Raw genomic sequence first — 14,895 nt, 5'->3', positions numbered from 1 at the left:
CACTTCATCTCCTGCTACTCACCCCACCCACCACCACTTGGCCCCAGCCCCAGGACCTCTGCCTCAGGCCCTTTGTGTGTGCTGTTTCCTTGCCTACTACACACTTCCTTATTTATTTCAGCTCTGCTCAAATGTCATGGTATCAGAGGGGCCTCCCTGACCATATTGAGTGAAATAACATCTTGTACCCTGACATCACTCTGCTTTACTCCACTTTATCCTGCTTTCTGTTTCTTCATAGCATGTATGTTACCACTTCACATATATTTTAAACATTTTTTAATTGTCTGTCTTACCCTCGATTAGAATATGTTTCATAAAAGCATGGAGTTTGCTTTTGTATTAGTCAGGGTTCTCTAAAGGGACAGAACTAATGGAATAGATGGGTATTTGGCTTATTAAGGAGTATTGGCTCACATGATCACAAGGTAAAGTCCCACAATAGCCCATCTGCAAGCTGAGGAGCCAGGAAGCCAGTCCGAGTCCCAAAACCTCAAAAGTAGGGAAGCCCACAGCACAGCCTTCAGTCTGTGGCTAAAGGCCCAGGAGCCCCTGGAAAATCCAAGGGTCCAAGAGTGGGTCTGGTGTAAGACCAAGGGTCCAGAAGCTGAAGAACTTGAAGTCTGATGTTCAAGGGCAGGAAGCATCCAGAACGGGAGAGAGATGGAGGGCAGAAGACTCAGCCAGTCTAGTCCTTCCGTGTTCCTCTGCTGGCAGCTGATTAGATGGTGCCCACCCAGACACTGAGGGTGGGTCTGCTTCTCCCAGTCCACTGACTCAAATGTTAATCTCCTTTGGCAACACCCTCACAGACACACCCAGGAACAATACTTTGCATCCTTCAATCCAGTCAAGTTGACACTCAATATTAACCATCACAGCATTGTTTAATGCCTTCCCCATGGTGGTAAAGAATGTTAGACACATAGAAAGTGTATGATAAACAAATATACTGTTTGTATATTTGTGCAACAAATATACATTTTGGGTGCATGTGTGCAACAAATACACATTTTGGGTGCGTGTGTGCAACAAATATACATTTTGGATGCGTGTGTGCAACAAATACACATAGTGTGCAACAAATATACATTTTGGATGCATGTAAACAAATATAGAAGCATTGCAAACTTTTATAATGTGAGACCTTAAGTGAGCCATCATAATTATCAATATAAATACAAGAACATGAATGTATAAGGCAGTGTTTATTGTATTTAGATATGAATAAATCAAAAAATAAAGCCATAGCAAAGTAATTATTAGGAAATTTTTTTTTTTTGACAGGGTCTCACTCTGTCACCCAGGCTGGAGTGCAGTGGTATGATCATGGCTCACTTCTGCTTTGACTTCCTGAAGCTCAAGCGATCCTCCCATTTCAGCCTCCCAAGTAGCTGGGACTACAGGCATGTGCCACCATGCCCAGCTAATTTTTGTATTTTTTGTAGAGACGAGGTTTCGCTATGTTGCCCAGGCTGGTCTCAAACTCCTGGGCTGAAGCAGTCCGCCCACCTTGGCCTCCTAAAGTGCTGGAATTACAGGCATGAGCCACCACACCCTGCCAATTATTATGAGCCTTCTTTCTCGCAAGCGTCGGAAGACATCTTCCTAATAGGCACATTTGTACCACCACTGCCCCCATGCTGCTACCCTAGGCATTCTTCTACAAGCCTCCTCTGAAGGTGTTGAGCAATTATTATTCTCATATGTAGGAAATCTTATTTGTAGGGTTGCAGCAGGCTGGCAGTAATGGTAATATTTACCAGATATTTCCAGAAACACTTTACAAAATGCAGATACATAATTAACCTGTATGAAAAGAGATGAGGCAAAATGTCATGCTAATAAATTAAGGTCTTTACTGTACTGTCAGTATATTTGAACAGGGATTCAAGAGGTAAATTATAAATGTGGGTGTGCTGCTGTCAAAGCCGCTGATGTAGAGGACACTCACATCCTTGTCCAGTGGGTGAATCCAGGAATCGATGAATCTGTCTTCCATCACAGGAAACAAAAATGCTGTGGAAATGGAAGGAGGTAGATGGAAGATATTTCTCAGTTACTTTTGACTTTTCAGAGTATATTTTGTGATTCTTCCATTCAGGCCATGAATGATTTTTTTTTTTTTTTTTTTTTTTGAGGCAGGGTCTTGCTGTGTCGCCCAGGCTGGAGTGCAGTAGCATGATCTCGGCTCACTGCAACCTCCACTTCCCAGGTTCAAGCGATTCTCCTGCCTCAGCCTCCTGAGTAGCTGGGATTAGCCACCATGCCTGGCTACTTTTTGTTATTTTTAGTAGAGACAGGGTTTCATCTTGTTGGTCAGGCTGGTCTTGAACTCCTGACCTGGTGATCTGCCCACCTCGGCCTCCCAAAGTGCTGGGATTACAGGCGTGAGCCGCTGCACCCAGTCGCCATAAATGATTTTATGTCATTTTGCTAAACATGAAACTCTCTAAATATATCTGTCTCCCTTCCCATTGTTTGGCTGTTTTATTTCCTGGAAAAATTGTTTATCGTATTTCAGAAATTGGAAAATGATGAAAATGCTGCTGCTTTTTTAAAGATGTTTTTGTCATAAATTCATAACTATTTTGAATCTTCATTTTATTAGACCTGGTATCTTTACACATTGCCTGCCTTATGGTTTGAGGTTTCATTTCAGAGCCAGAAGGCCAGAGGCTGATTATCAAGGCTGTTGTAATGCTGTTGCTTGTTACCTTTAAATGCTGACAATCAGACCACAATTTTAAACAGAGAGCAAACACCCATGAAAACATCCCATAGACTCACTTTGAATTAGTCACCATAAAAAAGAAGGCAGAACACTTTCTCTTGGTTCATTATTTGTTTATTTTCATAATATAAAGGCATGAGAAATGGGTATCTCCAATTAGTTCTTAATCACTCCAACTTAATTATTTCATTATCTTATATATCCCTGCTATTTAAGGTCATAGTGCAGTGGAAAATATTATAAACAACACAACGTAGGTCACATAAGTAGTAGGTAGCAGAACCAGGTTCCTCACACCAGAAATGACTTGAGCCTTCATTCTGATCTTGTGCTCTGAAGCCTCTCAATGTCACTGTGTCTGATTTGCTATATGTTTTCACTTCCTGTCTGTAGCATTATGTTATCCAGGTGCTTTGTAACACTGATTAATTCTCTGATTTTGTATCTCATTTCCCTCATTTTTCTGTTTCTTCTTCACTTAACTGGCTAAAGCTGACTTATGTAGGCAGTACAACTGCTTATTAATTATAACTGAATTACATTTTTATTCTCTTAGATGTCTGTTAAAGTAATGGATTGTAGTCATTCCTCTAAACTACTGTATTTGTTATAAAATATTTTTATTTTCTTAGAGAAAGCATTATACAAAGTCACAAAACTTAGCAATTTTACTATATTTAAGTATTGGCAAAACAAATCTTTGAGACTTGAGAGAAACTTCTCATATGTATGCCTATGAATTTTGATATATTGTTAGACATTTTGGGGTGTATGCTGGGTTATTAGTCTTTTGTATGAGAAATATATATCAAATTCTGAACTATATGACATGTTAGATATTGTTAAAGAAAAAGTTATTCTGGCTGGGTGTGGTGGGTCACGCCTGTAATTCCAACACTTTGGGAGGCCCCAGCCTGGCCAACATGGTGAAATGCCGTCTCTACTAAAAATACAAAAATTAGCCGGGCATGGTGGTGTGCACCTGTAATCAATCCCAGCTACTCAAGAGGCTGAGACAGGAGAATCGCTTGAACCCAGGAGGCAGAGGTTGCAGTGAGCTGAGATTGTGCCATGGCACTCCAGCCTGGGTGACAAGAGCGAGACTCCTTAAAAAAAAAAAAAGAAGAAGAAAAAAAAGTTATTCATTCTGACACTTGTTAAAGAATGGTTAGGCAATCTTTATTCAGGACTATTATGATAGCTAGAGGGACTACTGCATTTGGGGTTTTGCAGCTTGGCAGAGAGATTGGGCTCAACTTGGAATACAAGGGAAAGTGGGAATTACATGACCATATACCAGAGTTGGGATAGGCAGCAGTCAGTGGGTGGAAAATTACTAACAGGAAACCTCAAGGGTCAGGACAGATTATGGCTAAACAGACCTAACAAGTTTCTTGCTGAAGGCAGGCTAAGGTGATCAGACATCATTTGGAGGATGGTGGGAAATGAGTAATTTGGTCAGATATGGAGGGTTATCAGATAGGAAGGGTGGGGATCTTGGCTGAACTGACTTAGCAGTATTCTTACTAAAAGTGGACTCTTGAGGACATGCCCAGAACAGGGCTTAGTTGAAAAAAAGCTCAGAGAAGTCTGACTAGAGATTGGTCAAGGAGATAATCTTTGTCAAGATTAAAAAGCTGTTTAGGAATTAAGTTTCCTTTAGTTTTCTCTGTGTACAGTATCTTGATCACTAAGTTTAGCATCCCCCATGGTGTCCCTTGAAGGTCTCTCATATCAAATTTTATTCAAAAGAATCCTGATTTTGACAAAGTTGAAGACAAAAATCAAATGGAAGATTCCACTGTGGATCAAAAACCTAACCATTGTCTTAATTTGGGGATGAAAACATTAAATTGAAACACAAACCCATTTTGTGCACTGAATAAACCTTGTGGTTTTTTAAATATTTCTTGCATAAGTTAGTAATTCTTTTTATTATTATTATTTTTTTTTATTTTGAGACGGAGTCTCTCCCTGTTGCCCAGGCTGGAGTGCAGTGGCGCAATCTCGGCTCGCTGCGAGCTCCGCCTCCCGGGTTCATGCCATTCTCCTGCCTCAGCCTCCTGAGTAGCTGGGACTATAATAAGTTAGTAATTATTTAACATAAAGTCAAATACACAAGGCCTATCTCAGTCTCTCAAGAGTTTTTTTCTGAATAAAATGTTAGAATGTATTACACCTATGTGCTTTTGTTGTTGTTACTGTGAAATATACCTTAGAACATTTTTATTCTTTTTTTTTCCAGATGGCAGAAATGATGTTCAGGAGAGTAGCTTAAGAGACTTAATAAAAGAGCTGCCAGACACCCACTACTGCCTCCTCAAGTACCTTTGCCAGTTCTTGACAAAAGTAGCCAAGCATCATGTGCAGAATCGCATGAATGTTCACAATCTCGCCACTGTATTTGGGCCAAATTGCTTTCAGTAAGTTAGTGGAGTTTTACTGTTAATATCATCATGTCCCCCTTTGTGTTTACTACTGTCTGAAATTACTGGGATGTAGAAGCATATTTCAGTCTGAAAATTCAGCCAGCTTATTTTGGAGAAGTTGTATCTTGTTCTTGGGCATGTTAGCCTTGTTTTTCATCCCAATTTGAAGAAGGTAGCTATGCCCTTTTTACAAAACTATAATTTGCAATAAATCAAATAGCCTTATTTAAAAATCTGGAAATAAGTTATATTTTAATTAAAAGGGGCATTTAAAAAAATCTGTAATCAGAAATGTTGATTAGCAGAAAGAGAAGGAGTATGACATAGTGAATAATTTTTTAAATAGTAATAAAGTTCAAATTATTGCCAATAGATGGAAAATTATGAACAGACTATGCCAGTATCAGAAAAATATAACCTCAGCTTCATTTACTGGAAATAAACCAGTCTATTTTAGTAGATTCTTTGTTGCTAGCCACAGGAACTTTTGTAAAGCTTAATATTTTATTCTCCTTCTTATTCCATAAAGCTCTTTAATTTTTGATACGTGAAATGTGATCCTGCAATCCAGGGACTTTGCTTTTAACTCTCCTATTAATCACCTCTGATATCAAATACATTCTTCTAGTTAAGAGAGAGAGAACATTTACACTCCAAAAGCTCTCAGAAACTCAGCAACTTTTTTTTTAATAGCATATCTACTTCTCCACTTCATTAATATACAGGCTTATTCAGCTGCCCAGAACTAGTAATATTACAGTCTTCAGAATGACTGTCTAAATATAGATTCTGGCTTAGATCCTAGTGACTACAGGGTTCCAGGTCATTCACAGCCTAATTTGGGTAGAAGTTCTACTGTAATAACTATCCTGATTGTAATTCTAAAGGTGTTAACTTTTAAATAATGGCATTTCATAGGATATTTTAGGGTCTCATGAATAAATATCTCAGATGCAGGATCCACTAATTTTTTGTCTTATTCAGAAGCTCCATGATAGTAAAAAGTCTATATTTTTTCTTATATTTGTTCTGCCCAGTAAACCTTTGTTTGGTGACTTACATGTGAGAAAGGTGTAAGTAGAAAACTGTTGAATAATTCTGAAACCTAGATTCTAGAACAGGTAAAAATGAATTTGTAAATAGAATGCTTATTTAGTAAGCATTAAACACAGATCCATACCTCATTACTAACTTAGAAATTGGGCTTGATCTGGAATTTCTGGTAATCTGCTCCAGGTAGTCAGTCAGAATATCAATAAGTAATGAGTATTTATTATAAGTTCTAATTAGTATGGTTTTACAGTTTTTCTATTGTTGTAAAATATACATAAAATAAAATATACCAATTTAACCTGTTTTGTTCTTTTTAAGACAGTCTCACTTTGTTATCCAGGCTAGAGTGCAGTGGTACAATCTCGGCTCACTGCAACCTCCACCCTCTGGGCTCAAGCAATCCTCCCACTTCAGCCTCCTGAGTAGCTGGGACTGCAGGCACATGCCATCATGCCCAACTAATTTTTGTATTTTTTGTAGAGATGGGGTTTCACCATGTTGCCCAGGCTGGTCTCAAACTCCTGGGCTCAAGCAATCCACCTGCCGCGACCTCCCTAAGTGCTGGGATTACGGGCATGAGCCACTGTGCCTGGCCAACTCAGGTTTTTAAACTAATGCTTAGCTAGTTTTAGTATTCTTGACAAATTCCATTTACCTAATAGATCAGTCGTTTAATGTAGCTTTTTGTTTGTTTGTTTGTTTTGAGACAGAGTCTGGCTCTGTCACCCAGGTTGGAGTGCAGTGGTGAGATCTCGGCTCATTGAAACCTCTGCCTCCTGGGTTCATGCGATTCTCCTGCCTCAGTCTCTTGAGTAGCTGGGATTATAGGCACCCACCATCATGCCCGGCTAATTTTGGGGTTTTTAGTAGAGACGGGGTTTCACCATGTTGGCCAGGCTGGTCTCGAACTCCTGACCTCGAGTGATCCTCCCGCCTCCGCCTCCCAAAGTGCTGGGATTACAGGCCCGACCCTCATGTAGCTTTTGAAATGTATGTGGTACAACGTTATACAATAATTCATTCAGATTTTTAAATGTTATTGTCTGTTGCTACATCTTCTTTCTCTTTTCTAATGTTAATTTTGTCTTCTCACTATTTATCTTGGCCAGAGTAGCCGAGCTTTTTGTCTATTTATTATTCTTCTCAAATGATCCATTTTTAACTTTATTGAATAAATTTGCCTTAAAATTTTTCTGTTTCATTAACTCCTATTTTCATATTTATCAATTTACTAGAACTTAACTGGTTTTTTCAAGCTTTTCTCCTGTTTTCATAATATGAAAAATTTCAGTCATACAATTTGAAGGAGCATAATGATTATACATTTTCTCATTAACTAGATAAAACAAATGCATTTTATGTCTGTATATATGTAAATATGTATTTTTTGTTGAACCATTTGAAACTAAGTTGCAGACCTCAGCTATTTCACTGTTAAATACTTAATAATGCATCCTTAAAAATGAGGAATTTTTGCTACATAACCATAATATACTTATTATGCCTAAGAAAATGGACAATTCCATCATATCATTTGGAGAGTCCATTCAAGTATCCCAATTCGTCACAATTTATTTTTCTCAGAAGATGATCCAATGGTTCATCCATTCTACTTGGTTGTTAGGCCTCTTTAGTATGTCTTAATAAAGAACAGTCCTTCCATGTGTGTACACCCATGTGCAGGGGTGCCCACACTGTTGTTTTGTTTGTATTTAACCACAACTTTTTTTTTCAACCACATTGACTTTTGAAAAAAATTTAATTTAATTTAATGTTAAGTTCCTGGATTACATGTGCAGGATGTGCAAGTTTGTTACATAGGTAGACATGTGCCATGGTGGTTTGCTGCAACACCTAGGTGTTAAGCACAGTATACATTAGCTGTTTTTCCTGATGCATCCACATTGAGTTTTTAAGAAAACAGACATCATCCTGTGGAATATTGTACAGTGTGGATTTGTCTGATTATTTTCTTGTGTGGTTAAGTCATTTTTCTGTCCTCTGAATTTACTATAATCTATAAGTCATATATAAGTCAAGTTATATTCAGATTAAGTTGTTTTGTTTTGTTTTTTTTTTTTGAGAGGAGTCTCACTGTCACCCAGGCTGGAGTGCAGTGGCGCGATCTCAGCTCACTGCAAGCTCCGCCTCCCGGGTTCACGCCATTCTCCTGCCTCAGCCTCAGGAGTAGCTGGGACTACAGGCGCCCACCACCACGCCTGGCTAATTTTTTGTATTTTTAGTAGAGGCGGGGTTTCACCATGGTCTCGATCTCCTGACCTCGTGATCCGCCCGCCTCGGCCTCCCAAAGTGCTGGGATTACAAGCGTGAGCCACCGCACCCGGCCTCAGATTAAGTTTTTTGGCCAGAATACCTTATCAGTGATATTGTATCCTTAATGTTGCATCCCATTAGAAGCCATGTAATGTTAAGTTGTCTCACACTTATTGATGCTTAGTTTGCTTTGTTAGTTAAAGTCACCACTTTCAAATCTCTGTATTGTAAGGCTGTGGCATTCCCTTTGCAGTTAGCAAGTAATTCATTAGGTGACTACTTGGGCATCATGCAAATGTGTATTCCTCCCTATTCACTATCAGTTTGATTGTCTATTGAAAATCCTAGTCTGATTCAGTTTTTTCTTTTTGGGTTGTAGAATGTTGATTTTTAAACTCTACTAGTATTTTTTTTATTTTTCTTTTAGTGATATTCTTCTATAAAGAAGAGCTTTCCCTTGTCAGTGGGGAATGAACAACATTAAATTTTCCTGTGCTCAAATTATCCCAAATTTGGCAGTTGTGGGAGTCCCTTTAGGCTGGCAACTGTGTCCTTTTGACAAAACCCTGTAATAGTATTTCCTACCTTTTCAGCTAAAGACGATGTCTCAGGATGGAATTAACCATTTCTCCAAGGGGCTTTGGTTTCTTTTATAGAAGAATTATATTTAGAAGCCAAGATCTGGGTGCTAAGTTATTTGCATCTAGGTCTTAATGACTTCTAGAGCAAGGAAATAAAGAAAGAAATGAATACTTGAATGATGGAATTGACTGAATGGAAGAAATAATGGATTTATATTGATATTTTGAGTTTAATTTTAACATTATAATATTCTTTCTTAACAACTTTGATTTCATATTTGTAACTCTATACTCTGACAGTGAAAATCTTGCTTCCTAAAAAATAAGAATATTTATTTGCTTTTCTCCACAACATATATAAAATGTGTATTTTATGTATAGATATAAATAAAGTGTCACAACATCAGGGAAACCACTGAGTAATGTTTAAGACATCCGGGCAGTCCGTGTTGTCCTATATCTGGCTAAGAGAATGCATTCAAAGTAAAGAAAGGGTGGTTGTCTTCGCCATTTGGCATATGGTTGAGTTCACTTGTTTCAATCCATTTCCAATTTTAGAATGCAGAGCTTCTTTTCCTTTTCAATGTAATTTTGTTTAAATTTTTATAACATTTACGTGGCTTAAAAGTGAAAATTGGTTGGGCGCGGTGGCTCATGCCTGTAATCCCACCACTTTGGGAGGCTGAGGCAGGCGGATCACTTGAGGTCAGGAGTTCAAGACCAGCCTGGCCAACATGGTGAAACCACATCTCTACTAAAAATACAAAAATTAGCCAGGTGTGGTGGCAGGTGCCTGTAATCACAGCTACTTGAGAGGCTGAGGCATGAGAGTCACTTGAACCCGGGAGGTGGAGGTTGCAGTAAGCTGATATTGTGCCACTGCACTCCAGCCTGGGAGATAGGGTGAGACTCAATCTCAAAAAAAAAAAAAAAAAGTGAAAATTATGTAAAGAGAAAGAGGTTTACTCAGAAGTTTCCCTTTTATCATTATTCTTTCTATACTGTTCAACCTCTTGGTTTCTTTGGAAAACATTTTTATTAGTTTCTGGCTTATCCTTCAATGTTTCTTTTGGTAAAAATAAGTGTGTATATGTAGTTACATTTTGTGTATTATGTGATGTCTTTATGTGTGCATTCTTATTTCTATGTGTTCCTTACACTGTTCTTCACTTTGCTTTTTATCTGCAAATCTTAGAGATCATTCCAACTGTTTTTTTTTTTATTCTTTTTTGTGCTTGTGTATTACTTCATTGCTTGGACCAAGTAAGTTTTAGTCAATGGTACTTTTCTGATGGTCGTTTGTTTCCCATCTTTTACTGTTAGATATGATCCCACATCAAATAAACTTGTGCATATGTATCACCAAGATTAATTCCTAAATATGAGATTTTTGGGTCAAAGAACAAATGCCTCTATATCATTAGATAGCCCTAATTCCCCTCCACAGATGATGAGTCAGTGTTACATGTCTGTTAGCAGCATGCAAGAGTGTCCATTTTTCAGTCTTGCCAAGAGGATTTCGCAAAAATTTTGAAGTCTTGCCAGTCTGATAGGTCAGATGTGATATCCCAGTGTGGATTTTTTAAGTTTTAAGAGTTTTATTGAGACACCGTTTATATACCGTACAATTTGCCATGTGAAGTATATAATTTGTTGGTTTTGAATAGATACAGAATTCTGTAACCATCACCACAGTCACTTTTAGAATATTTTCATCACCCCCAAAAGAAATGCTGTACTGTTAGCAGTCACTTCCCATTTCTTCCCAATCACTCCCCACAACAACCTGGCTCTAGGCAACCACTCATCTACTTTCTGTGTCTAGAGAGTTGCCTATTCTGGACATTTCATATAAATGTAATCATACAATATGTGTTCTTTTCTGACTGGACTCTTTCAGTTAGCAAAATGTTTTCAAGGCTCATCCATTTTGTAGCATGTGTCAGTACATCATTCCTTTTATGGCAGAATAATATTTCAGTGTAGAGACATACCAGTTGATGTGTTTATCAACTCATTAGTTGATGGGTATTTGTGTTACTTCTAGTTTCTGGCTATTTCGAATGATGCTGCTGTGAACATTTGGGTACATGTCATGTGTAGAATTATGTGTTCATTTCTCTTGGGTATATAACTAGGAGTAGAATTGTTGGGTCTCATGGTAACTGTTTAAAATTTTGAGGAACTACCAAAATGTTTACTGAAGTGGCTGCACCATTTTACATTCCCTCATGCATTTGTTCCCTCATATATTCCCATCAGCAATGGGATGTGCTTATCATGCAAAAAGAGACTAATATAAAATAAATATTCAAAGAAAAATAAAACCCGAGGACCTAATAGGAAAATGGCAAAAGACAAAAATACATGAAGAGAAAGACACATGGCCATGTACATTCCCATCAGCAATGTATGGGCGAACCAATTTCTCTACATCCTTGTTAATATCTTTTTTATTCCATTCCTGTGGGTATGAAACACTATTTCATTTTGGTTTTGATTTGCATTTGCCTGATTACTAATGACATTGAATATTTTCATGTGCTTATTGGCCATTTGTATATTTTTGGAGAAATGTTTATTCAGATCTTCTGCCTATTTTTAAGTTGATTTATTTGTCTTTATTGTTGAGTTATAAGAGTTGTTTATATACTTTGCATATAAATTCCTTATCAGGTACAGGACTTGTAAATATTTTCTTCTATTCTATAAGTTGCCTTTTCATTTTCTTGATCATGTCCTTTTAAGCGCAGAGGTTTTTATTTTTGATGGAGTGCAATGTATCTGTTTTTTCTTTTGTCTCTTATGCTTTTTGTGTTGTACCTGAGAAAGTTTTGGCTAACTAAGATCATGAAGATTTATTCATCTTCTAAGAGTTTTATAGTTATGACTGTTATGTTTAGGTCTATGGAGCTATTTTGGAGTTAACTTTTGTGAATGGTATAAAGGAGTCTAACTTCATTCCTCTGCATGTGGCTGTCCAGTTGTCCCAGCATCATTTGTTGAAGATTGTTTTTCCCCATTGAATTATCTCAGCACTCTTGTCAAAAATAAGTTGACCACAATTATTGGGGCTTATATCTGAACTCTATTCCATTGATCTGTATATTTAGTCTTATGTCAGTACCATAGTATTTTGATAATTCTATAGCTTTTTAATGAGTTTTAAAATCATGAAGTTTCAATACTCCAAGTTTGTTCTTCTTTTCAGAATTATTTTGGCTAGTCTGGGTTCATTGTATTTCTATACAAATTTTAGGATCAGTTTGCAAATTTCTACAAAAAAGTTAGTCAATATTTTGATAGGATGTTCTGTTGAATCTGGAGACCAATTTGGAGAGGACTCTATTGCCATTTTAGCAAAATTAAATCTCCCAATATGTGAGCATGAAATATTTTTCCATTTACTTAGGTCTTTAATTTGTTTCAATAATGTTTTATGGTTTTCAGGGTACAAGTTTTGCAATTATTTTGTTAAATCTATTCTCAAGTATCTTTTTCTTTTAGATGCTATTCTAGATGTAATTGTTTTCTCAGTTTTATTTTCAGATTGCTCATTGCTAATACCAATATAGTTTTAATTTGCATGTGTTTTCTTATAAATGAAACTAAACATTTTTACTTGTGTTTAAGGGCCATCTGTCTTTTTCCTCATATACCTGTTTGTATCTTTTGCCATTTTCCTATTAGGTGCTCAGGTTTTATTTTTCCTTGTTGAATACTTATTTTGTTTATTTTTAGTCTCTTTTATCCATCATAATCACACTTAAAACTCTAATTTTCCTCTCAGTATTACTTTGTCTCCTCATTTTCACTATTATTTTACCACTTGATATAATAGGTTGGGTTATCCAAGGTATAACTCTGAGACTAAGTTTTCAAGCAGAAGTTTTATTGGGTAGTACTTTTTGGAACCATTCTTTCCTTATACCTATAAGGAACAGAGGAAGGTAGGATTAGGCAGAAGTTGAACTGCCATCAAGTTGTAACACAGGATTCACTCAGTCCCAGGGGAGCTGAGAAGATGGGATGACCTTTCAGATAAATCCCTAGTTGAATCAAAGGGTTTAGTCTCCTTACCCCGTTTCTATCAATCACTGGAGGTGAGCTGTGCCAGGGACATTGTGTAGTCTCAGAAGAAGGACTTAGCCATGAGCCATAAGCAGGCAACACTTTGAGTGAGATTGGGTGGATAATGAATACTTCTGGCATGAAGGAGACACCTGGGCATCACCTCACAGAGTCACTACATAAATATTTTCTTTTAAAAATTCATTAAACCTTGGACTGTGAGCTATATATGTTGTATATGATTTTTCTAAGGAAATCCCCAATATCCCAGTTTCTAAGACAAATAAAAGTCCTCTGAATACTTTATCATTCTTAGAAATTAGCAGGAATTGCTTCTGTAAGTTTTGATAGTTATTAAAATGAGTATTGGATTTTCAGTGGTTTGGATAGCATGACGTATTAAAGGAAGTTAGTCTAGTTCTTATTCTGCCCATTAGTAGTCCTTATTCTACTAATGCAGGTAGATTTGGCCTGCATTATTTTCCCGTTAAATTTTTGTAAAACAGGACCCACAGAGTTTGCTTTGAAATTTAAGTGAGACTGTAAGAGAAAGTCCTCATACATTGTAAGCAATTGGCAGAGTTGGAATCCATGTGCATTTAATTAAATACATTTAAAATTGCATTAAGGGAAAGATCAGGTTTTATGGGCTCTGCCCATCATACTAGTTAATGAACTGGGCTCTTTAGAAACATGAGATGGAAGACATGACATTGCTCTTAACCTCAGTTGTCATAGTTCTCACTTAGAACAAGCTTCTTACAGTATTGAGTATGCTTGTTAATATTTAATGGAATAGAAAATGTTCTTACCCAGTAAAATTTCTCAACACAAGCCAACTTCTTCAACTTAGTACTTGTATCAGACACCTTCTGACCTCCTCAGATTGCCTTGGCTCTACCCGCCTCTCAGACCAATCTGCTTCCACCAGGCTTGGACCTTTCTCCTGCCTTGGGAATGCTAGATTCTTCTCCTTGGCTTCTGCCTTATAGCTGGGTCAACAAGCCACCTGCTCAGAGTTTCTGGCTTCTGCCATCACTTTTGAACCCTAGACTCGGATCTTAATTCCTGATAGGGTATCAGAGGCATGGGATATGGCAACCTGGAAATCTAGAACAGTTAAATAAGAGTCAGGAAGAAACATGGACTTTTTTTGTTCTTCCCATGGAACACATTTCTTCATCCCATGGCTTCTCCTTGCAGCTTATCTGGGGAATTCCAGACTGCCAAGCAAAGCATCTGTCGAGCAAACTGTTATGTGTCTTTGTAGTTCTTTGTGAAAGAGCGATGCATACTTTACATTATTTCGTATCCCTGCTTGCCTCCTTTTCTCACCCACCCTGCCTGGTATCCCTGCTGTCAAAATAATACACCAACATCCTCATCATTGCCTTGTTTTCTTTGGGTTTCTTGAGGATCTGCTCTAAGGCACTGTGTACCTAGTGATGTAGCAGACAGTTCTAATACATTAGGAAAATCTATTTTCTTAAGATTAGGTGAGAGATTTTATACTTTAAGAATATTTAAGGATAACATTGGGTATGCATGAGATTCATTATATTAGAAATACCTAAATATTTTTTATTTGCCATTGTTTAGAGTGTATTTAAAAATCTGATTAAGTGATATTGATGAATGGACCAAAGCCTCGGCTTTTGGTTCTGGGTTTTTTGTTTGTCTGTTAGTATTCTTGGCACTTTGCATTAAACTCATTGTGCACACTTAGTTTGTACAATTTGATAACATGTATGTC

The 14,895-nt window shown here is 37.3% G+C and overlaps 1 protein-coding gene across 16 annotated transcripts in view; it reads left to right on the top strand.

Moving 5' to 3' along the window:
• Nucleotides 1–14,895, top strand: part of FAM13A (family with sequence similarity 13 member A) — a 379,627-nt gene that overhangs the window by 114,626 nt on the left and 250,106 nt on the right. For 14 of the 16 annotated variants that reach the window (XM_063809674.1, XM_063809673.1, XM_063809676.1 and 11 more), the window contains one exon: nt 4,980–5,157. The exons of the other annotated variants lie outside the window; for them this stretch is intronic. In XM_063809674.1, the coding sequence (XP_063665744.1) occupies nt 4,980–5,157 (178 nt within the window). The remainder of the gene's footprint in view (nt 1–4,979; nt 5,158–14,895) is intronic. 16 annotated transcript variants of the gene reach the window in all.

This window comes from Pan troglodytes, chromosome 3 (genome assembly GCF_028858775.2).
Source record: "Pan troglodytes isolate AG18354 chromosome 3, NHGRI_mPanTro3-v2.0_pri, whole genome shotgun sequence".
NCBI classification, from domain to species: Eukaryota; Metazoa; Chordata; class Mammalia; order Primates; family Hominidae; genus Pan; species Pan troglodytes.
Note: the sequence above shows the minus strand (reverse complement) of the source record. Positions and strands in the feature narration are given on the sequence as shown.